At 35.9% G+C, this 16,731-nt stretch overlaps 1 protein-coding gene across 2 annotated transcripts in view; it reads right to left on the bottom strand.

The window, feature by feature from the left end:
- Positions 1–1,801: 1,801 nt before the first annotated feature.
- The window catches only part of LOC116182975 (biorientation of chromosomes in cell division protein 1-like 1), a 47,260-nt gene continuing 32,330 nt past the window's right edge, over positions 1,802–16,731 (bottom strand). For both annotated transcript variants that reach the window (XM_031503554.1, XM_031503553.1), the window contains exons 6-12: positions 4,830–5,736; positions 3,039–4,116; positions 2,895–2,989; positions 2,714–2,842; positions 2,302–2,426; positions 2,226–2,246; positions 1,802–2,033 (exon numbers count right to left, since the gene is read on the bottom strand). In XM_031503554.1, the coding sequence (XP_031359414.1) occupies positions 1,997–2,033; positions 2,226–2,246; positions 2,302–2,426; positions 2,714–2,842; positions 2,895–2,989; positions 3,039–4,116; positions 4,830–5,736 (2,392 nt within the window). In that variant the 3' untranslated portion in view covers positions 1,802–1,996. The remainder of the gene's footprint in view (positions 2,034–2,225; positions 2,247–2,301; positions 2,427–2,713; positions 2,843–2,894; positions 2,990–3,038; positions 4,117–4,829; positions 5,737–16,731) is intronic.

The following is a 16,731-nucleotide window of genomic DNA, read 5'->3' on the forward strand; positions in this document are numbered from 1 at the left end:
TCAAGTGCGGACGAATCCGAACATGCATGCGCAACTTTTCTAAGGTTACGATGGTTTTACTATACAAATCTCAGTTCGTCATATAATGCAGTTTCGACATGAACGGTTGTTGTCGGCTATTGGTAATTTTAATGTCGGCGATCGCGTTTGTTTGCGGCGGCTGTCCTTTCTCTTGTTGCGTGAAGAGCTGAATTCTGTCCATATTTGACTGGTCTGCTGCCACAGGGAACACTGTTTGATGTCTACATGTTGTGTACGGGCATCCAAAGGCTGTTGAACTACATTGACAGCCTTTACGAGTGTTAAATCCACCAACTGCATGTTCTCGCTGGGTTTTTAGTCCTTCATACCTACGACAATGAGGTTAAGATCGTCGTGTCATGTGGATTTGTAATACTCGCCAGTTCGCCTTTCGCAGCTAAATCGTAAACATTGGTCAACTATTCCATTGGTGATTCATCCTTTAGTCGATGACGTTGAGGGAACTGGACTCTTTCGTATATTAAATTCTTCTTCGTAATAAAATGTCTGATGATGTGATCAAAGCATTGGAATCATTCAATTGTGTTTCGGACAAATTCAATTTCGTAATCATTTTGTGTTTTTCTCGCTCATACACTGGCGCACACGATGCACTTTCCCACTCCAATACATTATCGAGGTCACAAAACAGTTGCACGCCCAAGCGGTTTGCAACTGTAGTCGCAGAACAGTCGCTCCGTGTGCGCTAGGGCTAAAAGAATGACCAAAACTTATATGAATATTACTTCTGATCAAGACAGTGTAATCAAAAACATTACAACAAAGATGAACGCCATTGCAAACAACGGTATCAAAAATATCATTCTGCATTGAGGTTAAAACATGTTAATCTTAAAAACAAAGATGGAAAAATTATATAAAAATATTAATATGTCTCATACAAAACACAAACATTTATGGAGCGTATGCTTTCGTGGTAACCATTAAAAACAAGACGGCAAACGTAACCAGCGTTGGTGATTTCCAGATGGCGCAGACAGCTTTCCTCTTCTAAAAATTGCGCGGTTGCCAGCTCTCAAACATGTATGAATCATGGTAGGTTGTATATACAGAGTAGAAGCGAGCTGTTGACATGCTAGATGAAAATTTACACTCACTAAAGTATAAATCTGCACAAATATAATAATATAAATATTTCACTAAAACATATGATCAGTTTCAGTTACAATTTTGCATGTAGTCACAAGTGTCAATTTTAAAAGTACAAAAAATAAATCTATATATATCAATAATCATCAGAGAAGGGATAAGAAAAATAAAAATTACGTATGAATAACTCCAGTACTTTCAGTTCGTCCCCAGTCTCATAAACTACCCCTTCAAGAATTTATAGCATAAATTCATTTGATTCACTTTTATAATTGAGATTGTCTTACAAATTTTACTGAACCTATTTTATCTTGTATGCATCGCAATCATAATAGCGTCCAATAAACACAAAAGTAATAATATTCCACCTTTTAATTTGGATTGCCAAGAATGCCTTATCAAAAAAATACAAATTTACGTAGTCACAAAACGTTGGAGAGCTCACGTGTGAACAAACATTATTTGTCAATAAATGCTCTTTTGGAGTAAATGCACACGCCTTTTCACTAGTGAAATTGCTCTATGCATTCATGACAGTTCGTCTAATTGAACTTATAAACTAGGACGCAAGAATAGACGCGTCTCTCTTTCTATATTGCATAGTTCTTAGTAGACAATTAAATAAAAAGTTGAAAGTTTTATTCATAAACCCTTACATACCGAAATTACATAAATAAAATGTATTTAATACACATAGTTGCACACTTAATATAATATTCTAAACAGACTGAAATAAAATAAATCACTAAAACGCTGATCCTAATATAAATATGCAATATTTACAATAAAAAAGGTCAATTCAATAAAATCAATTCTGCCACAAATAAAAACGTTATTTATCAACACAGTTATCTTATTTTGAACATTAACTTAGTTTGGAAAGCCAGTTTGAAACGACCTCTCTGAAACAAAAAAAATAATGAAATTGAAAATTAGAAAAAAAAACTTTTGGCTGTTACCATTACTAATACTAGTTAGTAGGATGTAAGGGAACAGGAGCAACAGGACGAGGAACTGAAAATGGTTATTGCTCTATGCTCTGTGATAACTCTTCTGTTTATAGTATACGTCAATTCAACTGAAAGTGAACTTACGTTTTTTGGGCGTTGGTAGTTCTAAAAAAAATGGCATTATTTCGGGACACAAACACCTACAGTGCAAAATACGTACGGCTTTTGAGGATTTACGGAGCTACTAGATGTCACCTTCTTATTATGTCTGACTTTTTTAATATAAGCCTCAACTAACCGCTGAATTCTTTTAGGATTAATTTCTCCCGTTTTATTATGACATATCTGAAAACAAAATTGTATAAATGCTCTGGCAATATTTTATTAGTACCATGCGATCAAAAATGAGTTGCTGTCGAGTCACCTTCGATATTTTTGTTTACATGGGAAATCGTACTTAACTTGAACTTCCAAAGGCGACTCGACAGCAACTCTTTTTTTATCGCCCGTTATTATGTATCTATATAATATGGTGGACGTATTTGCTATTTATTTTCAGTAAAACTTACTAGTAAATCTGAATACCTTTGGTTATAAAAAGAAGAACTGATATAATAAAAGATTACAGTTACCTTTGGCACAGCTCGTCTTAATATGTCCTTATATTCTTCCTTTGTCAGTCTCTTTTTATTATAGTGTGGTTTCAATACAAATTTAACTTCCTCGACAACCCTCTCTTGGCGATTAAGTTTCTTCAAGAACTAAATCAAGAAATATGGTGAAAATATTGATAATTAAATGTGTCCAAATTACCTTATCCTTAACTTGCATTTCTACTGCAGAATTTGGTAGCTCATCCAGAATCTTAAGATTGTCTTCATCGAGTTTTACTCCAACTTGCCTTGTACCTGTAACATTACATTGACAAAATGCGACTGTTTTATGGGTCTCGCTTACCTTTACTGTGCTGATTGGGTTTCTTAACCTTAGCTTTAGTTTTGTTCTTGTTTTTGTTGGTGTATACAGGCGACGAACCAAATAACGTGTCAAAAGTATTTTGGTTTTTCGCGGGAGATTTCGTATTCTTACTCTGCGCCGTCTTCGTACTCTTCATGTTGGTCATTTCCGGTGGAGGTTCAAAGAGATCTTCATAATCGCTAGATCCAGGCGAATACGGAGATTCGAAATCGAGATTTGCGTCATTGTTTTCATTGCTCTTGCTTTTCGATTTCCATCCTCCCTTGGTGCTCGCCTGTTTCGTCGCGCTTTTGGTTGGCAACAGTTTGACAGTCATTTTTGCCGATTGTTTTGTTGGTGAAACTTTGTTAATAGGACTGAGTTTGGCGGCTGTAGGTAAACCGATTCTTTGAGAAACAGAAGAGGTGACTGTCGATGCAGTTATCACAGAAGAATTTAAATTGTTTCGCGAGACAGATAAATTTGAAGAAACAGGAGTGGAAGTGATCAGTGACGTGGAACCCGACGAATACACTGTAGATGATGCCGATTTTGAAGCATTCGGGAAAATCGAAGGGAGGGGCTGAACCAATTGATTAATGACTACTCCTATAGGTCTTTCGGGTGAACTGCCGATGTTAGTATCAGGAGTAATAGCGCGAACACTACTTTGTGAGTCGGCCGGTTGAATATCTGGGGTTGGTATCGGAGGTGTATGGGATTTAGAAGCGACAACCGCCGATGGACTGGCTTTATCTGTAATATCTATCACGGACGATTGATCTGCTAAATCTTCTTGCGTATCCTCCATACTTTGGTTTGTATTAGACTGCACATTAACTTCTGTTGGTTCGGGCGTGGGCGTTCGTGATTTTGTAGGATCGAATGGATCATATGCATCTGGTGAGCTTGGTGGTGAATTAGGTGGTTCTGGTGGAGTATTGGGGCCTTTATGCATAACTTCATTAAGTCTATTTTCTAATTCCTCTTGAGGATCTATCTCTTCTTCTTCTGCTTCATGCAATGGATTGGTAATTGCTCTCAATTGTGATTGTTTTGAGGTGAATGTAAATTTCACCTGAAATATAATTGAAAGTATATCGGAAACAACACCAAATTATATATCGATATTTGCCATATTTCTCAAATCTAAAGCGCGTTTTACATTCTGAAATTTGTTGTGTAAGTTGATATTCTGTTAGCCGAGGGCATGCGTAATAGATGCTTTTCTTGAAAGTGAAATAATTTTCAATTTTTCGGTTCGAACGAGAAATGTTTCACTTTTAGCTGAAATTTTCGAGCTACCAACTCTTAGGATTGAATATTTAAAATTAATGGTATGTTTTGTGTCATTTGATGGTTATTTGTGTTGATGGAGGTAAAATCAGATTGTTGATCGAAATATTTTCTCGTGAAGTTCTTGATTCGAATCCGGGTTTGGGCATGGATATTTGTAAATGTATAGTGGGTTGGGTTGGTAGAGCAGCCTTGGCTGAAACCCCGCCCACTCAAAAATAAAAGCAAAATAAAATAAAAAAATAAATAAATAAAACAAGATGAAGAGAACTTTAATTAAATTTCACTGTTATTTCGAGAATCTGATATATGAATCTGACAATTGTCTTTATTGTTCTTGATCTAAACCAGTGGTGGGCAAACTACAGCCAGCGACGGGTTGCAATGTGTCCCGTGAAAGTTACAAGGCAACCTACTCTATTAACTAACTTTGACCCAAACCTGAGTATTATCATAAGGGATACATGAATGAAGACAAACGGCAGTAGTACTTACTTGTGGTTCTGGTGGCGTTTTAGGACCCATACTGTTAATATAGTTGTTATTAGAAATTCGTTCTGCAGTGGTGGTTTGCTCTGAGCTTTCACGCCTGTGGGATGTTTGGATACCAATTATGTCGTCGGTATCCGCATTTTCACTATCTGTCAATACAATAACATCATTTTGTGGCGTTATTTCCCTAAACGGCGACCTTTCCAAATCAATAATTGCCACCGGTTTTATATGTGACGTGTTTTTCATGGACCGCCTCACTCTCTTGACTTGCTTTTCCTTATCCTTACGTAGCCGTTTCGTAGTTAACTCTTGAGTGACATTTCTACGCCGCCCTTCTTCGATGTCCTTGTTAAAACTAACACTTACTAAAATGTTGTTACCGGATGCAAATACTTCCTTGGAAGGTACAGGCGATCTGTTTCGCCGCCGCCGTTTTTGTTTGTCACTTGACTCTTTGCCCTTTTTCGGCCTGTCTTTTCGTTTCTCTTTTCGTTTCTTATTTGAGACATTCGGCAGTATTACTGTTAAATTTTGCGGTCTAACTGGATTCATTATTCGAGGTGGCGTCCATGAAGGTGTTAAATGTCTGTGTTCGGGAGATCTTGAACGAGACAAAGAGGGAGTCCATCCCCTGGCCTGCCTCTGCCAATTCCTTTGCCGCGGTACCTGCGGAGACCGCGAACGACTTTTTTGTTTTTTGCCTTTACGTTTAGATCGATCAGGAGTTTTCCTCTCAGGTTGACGCATTTCTCTAGCAATTGACAATCTTCGTTTTCTTGGCTTAGACCTAGCCCTTTTACGTCCACGTGACACTGATCTTGAGAATGATCGTCGCCTTTTTCTCATCCTTTCTGGTGTTTTGGATTTTCTGGTTTTTGAAGGCGATTTTCGGATAGGCGATTTGGATCTAAGTAAGAAAAAAGTGTAAACAAAACTGCTATTTGTATTAACTGGGAGAGTTGGGGATTTTACATCACTATATGAAGTACAAACATAACTCAATAAAAAGCTAAAATTCTACTAATCTTTTCTAATGATGACTCCGGGAACTTTTAGACTACAGTAAAGTTTAAAAGTTATGATTGATGTACGTCTCCATGTGATAATGGCCCGTATGAATAAAAGTAAGCAAATGCTTATACTTGCAAAATTCAAAGTAAATACTCGTAACTGCTCCTTCATACTGGTCTGTTTAGCATGGTTTAGCAGCGCTGCACTGCGCCCTGTCCTTCTGCTTAGAAGCGCTGCTAAGTCGCCCAGTGCGAAGGAGCAGTTAGGAGTATTTACTTTGAATTTTGCAAGTATAAGCATTTGCTTACTTTTATTCATACAGGCCAATAGGTCATTAATCGAGGGTGTATTCTATATATTTCTAAATATTTAAAAGTTATAACAAAGAAACATTCAAAGACTTTGAAAATAGCATTGATTCTTAATACAAGTGTATGAGTTCTTAGAATCTTTCACCAACTGAAGCGGCAATGGAGAAACATTCTTTGAAGGTGTCTAGGACGAGAAACAAAGTTGACACATGAGAACTGCGTCTGGAAGGCTACAAATTTCATGCTTCTTATTACCACCCTCTAACATCCCAATGCCCTGTTGAAGCTGTTAATATGCTCAGACAAAAATGAATGCACAGGAAACTGAGGTTGCCGTTAATAGGTCTGTTTTCCAAAGTGCGTGGAAGCTCTCTAACACTGACCTCCCTCTCATGTGGGCAAGAAAGATGAAGATGTAGAAAAGTTGAGAAAAACAGAAAAGATAGATGAGATTTAATAAGAAGAGGAAAGAGCGAACTAATTTACATTTCTCTTTTGTTAATTTATATACCTATTAATTATTATGCAAAACTATCCTACTGTACAAACCTTTCACAAATACATTTTGTTCATTGACATTGAAAGATGTAGCCAAAATGAAAAAATCTTAAACTACTATACTGCATTCATTATAAGAAGGTAGTAGATGGCGCTGTGTTTGAAGATAAACACACACAGGAAAAATATAAAATGGTACCAAATTATTGTAAAGTAGAAATATTCAGCATTGCGAACAGAAATAAATCTTTGACAATAACAGCTAATAACACTTCGGAAGTTTAGTTGGCAACATAAACTACCACCTTACAAAATTCACCACTCGTTTTATGTTTCATTGTAATACTGACCCATGTTTTAACCAATCACAGTGAAGGTCAAAGCTTCCCTATGCATTCTACCGCTACCTTCTTAAAATGAATACAGTGTAGTGGATGTTTCCTAATAACAAATTTTGGATATATAAAGTTCAGAAGCATTTTAGAACTTGAAAATCAGATTCAGCAACCAAAACTACCTATGAAATCGTTGATAAAAAAATTGTTTTTTGGGAAATACCCATGTGCTTGCATTAGGTTTATAACAATTATGTATTAATCCTCCCGATATTGTGTCTTCCAAAATTGTGGTACATATGTTAAAGTGCAGGGGTTTCAGTGTAGAATCTAGAACTAGATAATGATACTCGCCGTTTTACAAATTTGATATTCGCAAATGCAATTTTCGTAAGAATTTTATTAAAAATTATGCTGGAGCGCATGCACATTTGATCGCCATGTGGATATATTAATATAATATATGAGGTTAATGCAAATGAAACACCTTCAAAGAAACGTACGTTCCAAATTTTAAGTCTCTTTTTGACTGAAAAACGTAAAATTCCGTTTTTACTGTTGGAAACTTTGGAAAGCGTTTTACTAGCTCAGAAACTTTCGCGGGCATACGTCCAACCATTCCCCATCGCAATCGGATGAACGATTTAGACAGGCACTCATTCTTCTTTGTATGGATAATAGCAGACCTGACGAACATTGAAATTCAACCCCGAGGAACTGTTAAACTTAACGTACTGCCAAAAGACGTTATCTTGCGTTATTGGTAGGGGTAAAATAAAGTTTTCTACAACCTCCACGATAAGTTTAACGCTAGTGATACATCACAGGGCTAGATTGCCTAACATTTTCATATAATGCCATTACAGTGTGCACATTTTAAATCCTTTGAAGTTTTGGAGTTAAGCGATGCTGTTTCAGGACATGGTAGTGATGATTTGCAAGGCACACTGTACACATTTTCAATATTTAACAAGTATTGTGGGTTACTTTGTATTGGTACCAGCACGTAAGAAGGTTACATGGGAATAGACATTGTTGCAAGATTTGTTTCAAATTCTTTTAAAATATTACGTGTTTTTAAGCGCCCATTATTACATACCTGATTTACAGTTAATAAGAAAGCGCGAATATCCTATAATACCTATCTCTTTTTAATTTGACAGTTGTTGGCATTAGTTCTCATATTTACTTTATTAATAACTTTCTTTATGTTTATGCTTTTTCTATATTTTAATATTAATTAATTCGTTATTCTGCTATTCAGGTCAGAAACGAATACAAGAAATCAAAGATCATAAAAAATCCCTCCAGCCGTTCTTGAGTTATAAGTGGTGTAACATACACGACTTTGTTTTATGTATTATAGATGAGAGCAATATTCTAACAAATGTGAAGTGTCTCAGTATTGCAATGGTCAAATCACAAAAATTAAGTGATGCCTACAGTGCAATTCACACTTAAAGGTCTCTACCCACTACAACGTATCATACCATGACCGTAATAGGAACGTGCCAAATAATGTTTGTATGGAATAGTATGAGACTATGCCCACTAGACATACACGGAGCGTCAACATAGTCGTTGAAAATATTTTGGCAGTGCCGATACGCTCCGTGCATGCCACGTGACGGTTCCAAACCGGTGCGCGCAGGCGCAGAAAGGATGAACATACGGAAGTACATACAGGGTGGTCACTTGCGTAACGCATCATAGGGATTTCAATATAAAATTCATAACGTGCGATTATTGGCTCTTCAATTTTTTTTACGCCAATCAACCGTATTAGTTTTAAATTTTTTACATAATAAAGACGGAAAATTGGAAAAATAAAACCCGCATCTTTTTCAATAATCTGCGATGCCATGGAATTTTCTAAAACAAAAAGATATCCAATTATCAATTAGCAGCAGTTCGAATTGGATTTTATGATCGACTTGGTTACTGTCTTGCAGTTAATGGTGACTTATTCGAACATTTATTGTAAATTGTTATATTAGGAAACCGTTTTTAGTAATTTGGTCTTTCTTTATGTTGAATTCGCTGTTCTAAATATAATGCTTTTTGATAGAATTTGATTTTTTTTATAGCAGACGTTCCATGGCATGACGGATATTGGCGTAGTTTTTGTATTATAAAATTCCATGGCATCACAGATTATTGAATAAGATGGGGGTTTTATTTTTCCAATTTTCCGTCTTTATTATGCAAAAAATTGAAAACTAATACGGTTGATTGGCGTAAAAAATTTTTTTTTACAAAAAACCTTAATATATTTTTGCTCTAAAATAATTTAGGGAGCCAATAATCGAATGTTATGAATTTTACATTGAAATCCCTATGATGCGTTACGCAAGTCACCACCCTGTATACAATTTTTGTTCGTCTCAAAAAAGACCCAGGTTGAAAATCCTATTAGCACAACAATGGTAGGTGCCAAGGGCAAACATTAAAATGTGGCCCCTTCGTAATTTTTGTTCACCGCTTCACCTTAATTAAATGAGCTCGCATTTGAAAACACGCCTTTTATCCCGCTATTTAAAAGCACAGATCCTTGAACTCGTAGAAATCGATTTGCGATGGTTTGACATCGCTATCTCGAGTTAAACGAGCATTGACGGACAGACAAAACCAACACATAGGGGAATGGCATTACATTGAGAACATTGCGCCGGTGCTTGTATTTACTGTTTTTGAAGTTACGGGCGAGGAGACACAAAGATCCGTGTCAGCGACTTCTATTGACAAAATTGTTACACTATTTAAACAGTTACAGCCCCAGATGTCAAATGCAGCTGTAACACAGATGAAAGTAATCCTACGCTATGAGTGAACAATAAGACCTGGAGCACCTACACTATAGAGAACAATAGGTGTTGGGAATGCTAGGATGCGTGTAGGACCAATGAGAAAGAAAACGTGTATGCGCGCATGAATTTAGGATGGCAGTTTCTTTGGGTATGTCACAGAAGACAGAGTAAGCAGCGTAATCTATAGTTAACACGTTTTTTCGTTATGATATGTGATACATTTTTATGCGCGGAGACGCTGCGCGAGTTTTATTTAAGAACAAGGACATCAAAGGTGCCAACATGAAGACAAATTTCTGTATAGCGTAGGGTAGTCTATATTCTGTGGTCTTAACACAAGTCTTCAAAGGATTTAACATGTTTGAAGACTTGTGTTAGAACCCCAGAATATGGAGTACACTACTACTACTACTAAAATGTTCAGTGTGATTATGCAACAAAAGACAAATCAAATTTAAGTAGATGTCTGTTAACTCACAATACAGTATAACCTCAATATTAATCAGGACAATTAAATGCAAAAGGTGTGTCCGAATTAGTGATCTGTCCAGATTACTGATAAAAGTGAGTGAATGCACGTTAACCACTTGGACACGTTCATTCTATATGTTCAAATAATTTAAATCCAAAAACAGTATAAATGTAACATATAATAACTAAACATTAATCTACATAAATAAAATACACATGTATATTGTTATGCACTCTAAACACTTACGCAACATATCGCGCGACGTCTGCAGTTGGCCGACTGAATAATTTAATATAGAATCGCCAGCTTCTGCGCGCGTCTGGATTATTGAGGAGCGCCCGGACTATCATTGTCACATTAGCGCGTCCGGATTACTGGATGCATGGATTAAAATGTGTCCAGAGTAAAGAGGTTGCACTGTATTTTCAAATATTTAAAGTATGCACAGTGATTTTGCAAGAAATCACCACTATGTGTTGAAACGACATGTCTTAATACACAAGGGTTCCGAGGACTTAAATTGTACCCAGTGGGATTATACAATGAACTACAAAGCAAAGTTACGTAGGCATATGTTATCCCACAATACTTTCAAATATTTAAAATGTAAAAGTGTGATTGTGCAACACGTCACCACCATGTGCTGAAACTGCATCTTATAACTCACAAAACCTCAAAGGATTTAAAATGTGTACACTGTAATGGCATTATATCGAAATATTAAGCAATGCCAACTTAGATCAGGATATCGTCTGGACGCAACCACTGCCACAACAAAATACTTTTGATTTTGAAGTCATTGCAAAACCTTTATAATTAGTTATCTAAACGTTTCAGAAATTTACACACCTTTAAGTTCTTTTTATTACCACTAGAGGTCGCATCCTTATTTGGAATAGCGAATAAAATTGTTTAGTGGATCCTCAGAGTAAGAAATAAAGAGTACGCATACGCTATAACAACGTGAACGTTTGTTTTGATCCAACATCTCAGACACTTTGACAGTTAAGAGGACGAAAGTAAACATTAGTCAGTGCCGTAGTGTTTAATTATTTTTGTGGGCAACCAAGTTTATGTTTTGTTTACATGTACAAACGTAATAACTTATCACTAAATATTTATGACCAAAAGCTGTATGTTTGAAAAAAAAAACAAAGTTACAGCGTTGCCGTTGTGTTGCACTAATCACCATAACTTTTCTTGTTGCGCCGTTTAATTGTAAGCATCTAAAAATCCATTTAAATTACTCCAGATGCATGTGTTATTAATAGTCCCTTAAAAACTATCTTGTGAAAATGTGGCAACTTAGCCTCCTGGAATGTTACTAAACAAACGAGATGATGGCACGCATAGATATGTAAGCATCAAGGCATCTCTATCTTTATTTCTTACTCTGAGAGTGGAACACCCTGCATATTCAGCCTTATACAGTAAGTACCTTGGGTTCATTCGGGACCCAGGCGATGTGATTGACCATATTTTAGTTATAATTAGCAGTCCATGTACTATATGGGCTAAGGAGCACGCTGAATATCTTGATAACTTTATTTCCAAATTGAAATGGTCTATAAAAAAATGCAAAAATGTTTCATATTTGCCAATTTCACTGATTGTAACTTCAATAATACCAATGTTAGCAAAAAGACAGTATATGGAAGATACCATACAGTGCCCCAATTTCAGGGGTGATCATTGGGATCACAAAACAGTAAGAACGGCCACACACAGAATCAGACACGGTTAGTCACGTTGACTAATAGCAAGTAGAACGAGGGGTTTAGTGGGCCTGGTTATGGTGTCGCCACACACTACATCGAAACTGACGAACAGTCGCATACTGACGTCTAAAGACGCTTTTTCCTTGACTGACGCAGCTTCTAGAAAAGACGTCTTTAGTCAAAAGCTATAGACACTGTCCATGAAAATCACCCCTTGTCGTGTGAACTTCTTTTACCAAGAGGCATTCCAACATTTCGACTTTCATTGGACAGTAGTTTTTGAATTTATCAAGATGGCTTCAACTCCTTGATATTATCTACAAAGTTCCTCTTATGGTTTATAGGATGTACATAAAGTTATCTGTTTTTAGTGTTTCTGTCTAACAAATTAATGAAGTTCCACATCATAACTATAGCCTCAACTTTCTCCAACAATCTGATGGACAGGTGAACTGCAAATGACTAAAAATGGTGGGAAGTCAGAAAACAATGACCTCTGTGGAGAGTCACGACGCCCACTGACTAAAACCCCAACAGACAGGATCAGTCAAACAGACAGAAACGACTCAAGGCGTCGTTGAGTATGACTGACCGTGTCTGATTCTGTGTGTGGGCCGCCTAAGATATACAAAGTCCAAAATCAACTCATTCTTCTAATTTTTTTAACTTTATTTGAAGAAAATGACTTGCTTGTAGTTAACTTTTTCACGCCTACAAGGTCACACGATTGAATCTTAGGTCAGACGTTTTGGTTTTTTAGGGCCATCATCAATTTTATTTTTTGAAATACGGATTTGCATTTGAAATTGACAAACCAAAGTTTACATGAAAAAAAAAACAAGTTATAAGGCCGCCACACAAGTGATTGGATAAAATGCATTTTTCAAACATACTTATCGAACCTTCAAAGCATGAACTGAGCTGAGATTTCAAATAGACGGAAGGAATTCACTAAGTATACGCTCTATTTGTTATGAAAAATATTATGGTAATAAGGTAAGGGCTATGACTGCCCAGACCCACTTCTGCGGTTTTGAACTACTTTTAGGCGAATTGTGCTAGAATCCTGGAATTCTTTGCAGCCCCCCTCATAAATTGTTTTCCAAGATGCTATTTCTGAAAGTAAAACATGAATAATTTTTACATGCAACGTACAATTTTTTGCACTTTGCATTCGTATGTCTCTAGTGATGCCAAGTAAATGGGGGAGGAGGGGAAACACGTTCTACCCTTCATGGTATTCTAATGAAAAATAGATTGGTTTCTACAAACTATAACTTTCCTCTGTGACTACCTTTCTAAATCAATAGGCGAGAGGGGGCTACCTGTCATGATATTTTAATAAACTACCGCCCCTACCACAATAAATAGAGGGGGATACTTGAAGTCGCAATGAAAGGAACTAATTTTTCCCAACCACAGTCCTTCTGCTCGACCCCTTATTGTGATCAGTTAAAATTCCTCATATCTCTAGAGCGGAGTGTCAGAGGAGGGTACTCAAAGACAATTGGCACGTCTGGAAGAAAAATCTCTATTGGTGATGTCAAAACTTTAAGAGCGAATATCTAGAAAACTGTGTGTCTGAAGAGAGTGCACACAAAGGTGAAATGAATGGTCTGGAGCAGACACATCTACTGATGATGTCAAAACTGAAGTGCAAATATCTGCGAAGTGTTAGAGGAGGGTACTCTCAAAGGGCGGTTGGAACGTCTGCTCAAGACAAATCTACTGGCGATGTGAAAACTTAAGTGAAAATATCTCAAAAGTGGAGTGTTTGAGGAAGGTACCTACATTGGAAAAATGCCATATTGCTGAGATTTTCTCTAAGGGCTTGATGCTTCTTGCATGATATGGGCGTACATTATGAAAGTGTGGCAGACAGTATTTAAATGTTTAAATGTAACCCTACTCCATTTATGATCTACCAATATGGTAAACATTGATAAATATAGCATGCTACAACTTTACAGCACAATTATTTACTAAGCCGTTTCAGTTTAAAAAAATGTGCTTTATCTGCACAAGAGTTGGGCACAATTTATACTTATATTTTTATACTAAATGTAAAAAAGTAATGTTTTATTGGCACGAACCAACAACAAAAACAACCAATAAGAACACACTAAATACCAAAAATACATCACTTTAGATCTGTAAAATAGGTATCAATCTAGGCTACAATCATGCAAAATCTTCAAATTGAAAGCTCTAATCCGCAGCAATCCTTCGCAATTTTAGTATTGAACGTTAAATGAATTAAATAAATAATAAGTTGGAATATATTCAGTAACAATTACAACCCTGTTTTTATGACTATTCTTAAAGAGTATATAAAGTTACACATGTGTGACAAATTTTAAATTCATTATTGTGTGTGTAGTTTTTCGACAAACGGTGAATAACAGTGAATGCAACAATGGAACAACAAAACTCGGCTCAAAAAGCGTTGAATGTGATGCTACACTTAAATACGAATTAAAAACTTTGCGATATTTTCAAAACTATTGCGGATATTTTAAATTTCTTTCCAGATTATTATTCGCAACTTTGCCTCTATTTAACCAACTTTCTGTCTCTTCAAATAAGCGAGATCCCCATAGTGGCACTTGAAAATTGGAAACATGGCAAAAAATAAAAATTTGAAATTGGCACAAATGTGGAACTAAGAATAGTCACAAAGAAATTAGGGTTGCCATTTAAAAACATAGTTGATGACGTCATTTTTGGGTAACCCTATATAAAATTTTATTACATCAAAATCTAATCACACCACCCTGTAGAGGAGAAAAAGTTTTGAAAAATCTCTTCAAATAAAGTTACAAAAAAACTAGCGAATTTCGTTTTTTTCTACCAAAAACATTCCGAATTCTTTCAATTTCCAAAATTCGCAACTTTGCCTTCATTTTACTGAATGTCTCTTATAGTTTCCAAGATCCTAATGGCCACCCTGAAATATGGGACTTGTGTACCCATTACAGTACTCTGATGTGGGTGTACCCCAATCTCATTGGAAAATCAGCTTTTAAAGCTGGAAGTTCACTTACCTCAACAGAATACTTGAGAAATAGCATATTTAGTATTATAAAATTTCATTTTCATATACAGTCTGTTTCAAATTAAGTTGGCACTATTGCTGACTTTCTTAGTTGTAGGGTTAGAAAGACGATTAAAAGACTAAAATGTGTATTATTTTCTACTGAATCCAAATCTGTAATCTAAAAATCAAAACAGCATCAAATTTATCAGATAATATCAAAAATGTAACCTTTTTATATGGAACGCTCTGTATATTATTACATCATATGGAAGGGTATTAAATTATCTACAAAAGTGCTCAATGCCCCATAACAGCCATAACCAAAACACTTCAAATAACCATTTTTCGACTATTTTCGTTTCGATATAGATACCCATGAAAATGGTAAAATTACCTTGTTTGTTGTAAACTCTCTGATAGCCAACTTTGACATTTATTGCATAGTACTACTTAAGTTTATTTGCTAGAAAATATGCTTTTTATTTCACGCACCATATACTGATTTTTTTTTTTATTAAACACGCACTAGGCGTATACATTGCAACTAGTAGGTACTATCTAGCAATTTGTTTTTAACAGTTTCTTACCTACATCTAAGTCTACAGTCTTGAATCTAGGTAAGTCTTAGCGATTGGTGGATGTACTCCCATATACTGATGAAAAGGAAAATGTGTTTGAACATCTTCAAGGTAGGTTATATACACTTTATTCCGTATAACTTCCGTTGCACGTCATCATTTTCTATGACGTAACTACTATGCAATAATGCCAAATCTAGTTTTGAGCGATTTAGGTTATGTCACTTGTCAACAAGACAGTGCATTCTTTGTGTGAACAATCCACACCTTAAATAAAATAAAAACAATTTTTATTATTCATTTCGTTAATTGGAACCACAATATACATACAATATACTTTAATAACTTATGAACTGTACAAATGTAGCATCTCTTTTACAGAGAAAGTACTAAATATAAAATTTTACAGGTTATGTGATGTGATGGATGATTCAAATTAATCGGAATCATCGGAACTGCTTTCGTGTTCAAAGTTTATAATAATAGTAGCAACGTTTTCAAGATCTAATTGCTTTTCTCTTTTGTACCACTCGTGTATTACAGTTTCCGTATCCTTAACTGAATTGCGCCACGTTTCGGAAGTTATCCATTGTAGTGACTCTTGTCACATGTTTATGCAATTTTCAATGCTTCGTCCATCTCTACCAATGTGTCGATTGTAGTAATTTTTCGCTATGCCCCAAATATGTTCGATAGGATTACAAACGCGATGATAGGGTGGTAATCGTAAAACGAAGTAACCGTATTGCTCAGCTAAGTGGTCAATGCCTTATGCGGTACATTTTAGCTGATTTAATCCTAAAAGTATCAACAAGATGTATATAACATCAAATAATTTGCGAACGTACTTACTGTGCAACCTTTTCAACAGTTCGGCTGTAAAATCATTTTCGGAGAACTGCACATTATGATCACCTAACCACACTTTAATGTTGTCTGTTTTCCCGTTATCGAACACAATTACTGGCGGGTTATCTAAATTCTTCAGTAATTTCTCTTCAAACCAATGCACAGCGAAAGACGTAGAAAATAATCAAAATCAAATCAAACGAAAAGTAAACCAAAAGCAACCTGTCAAATTTACAAATTTAAACACGACAACATAGCGAAATGCTACCAATTGTTGCGGCTAAAA

Source organism: Photinus pyralis, unplaced genomic scaffold (assembly GCF_008802855.1).
Source record: "Photinus pyralis isolate 1611_PpyrPB1 unplaced genomic scaffold, Ppyr1.3 Ppyr1.4_unclustered_Scaffold8227, whole genome shotgun sequence".
Taxonomy (NCBI): Eukaryota; Metazoa; Arthropoda; class Insecta; order Coleoptera; family Lampyridae; genus Photinus; species Photinus pyralis.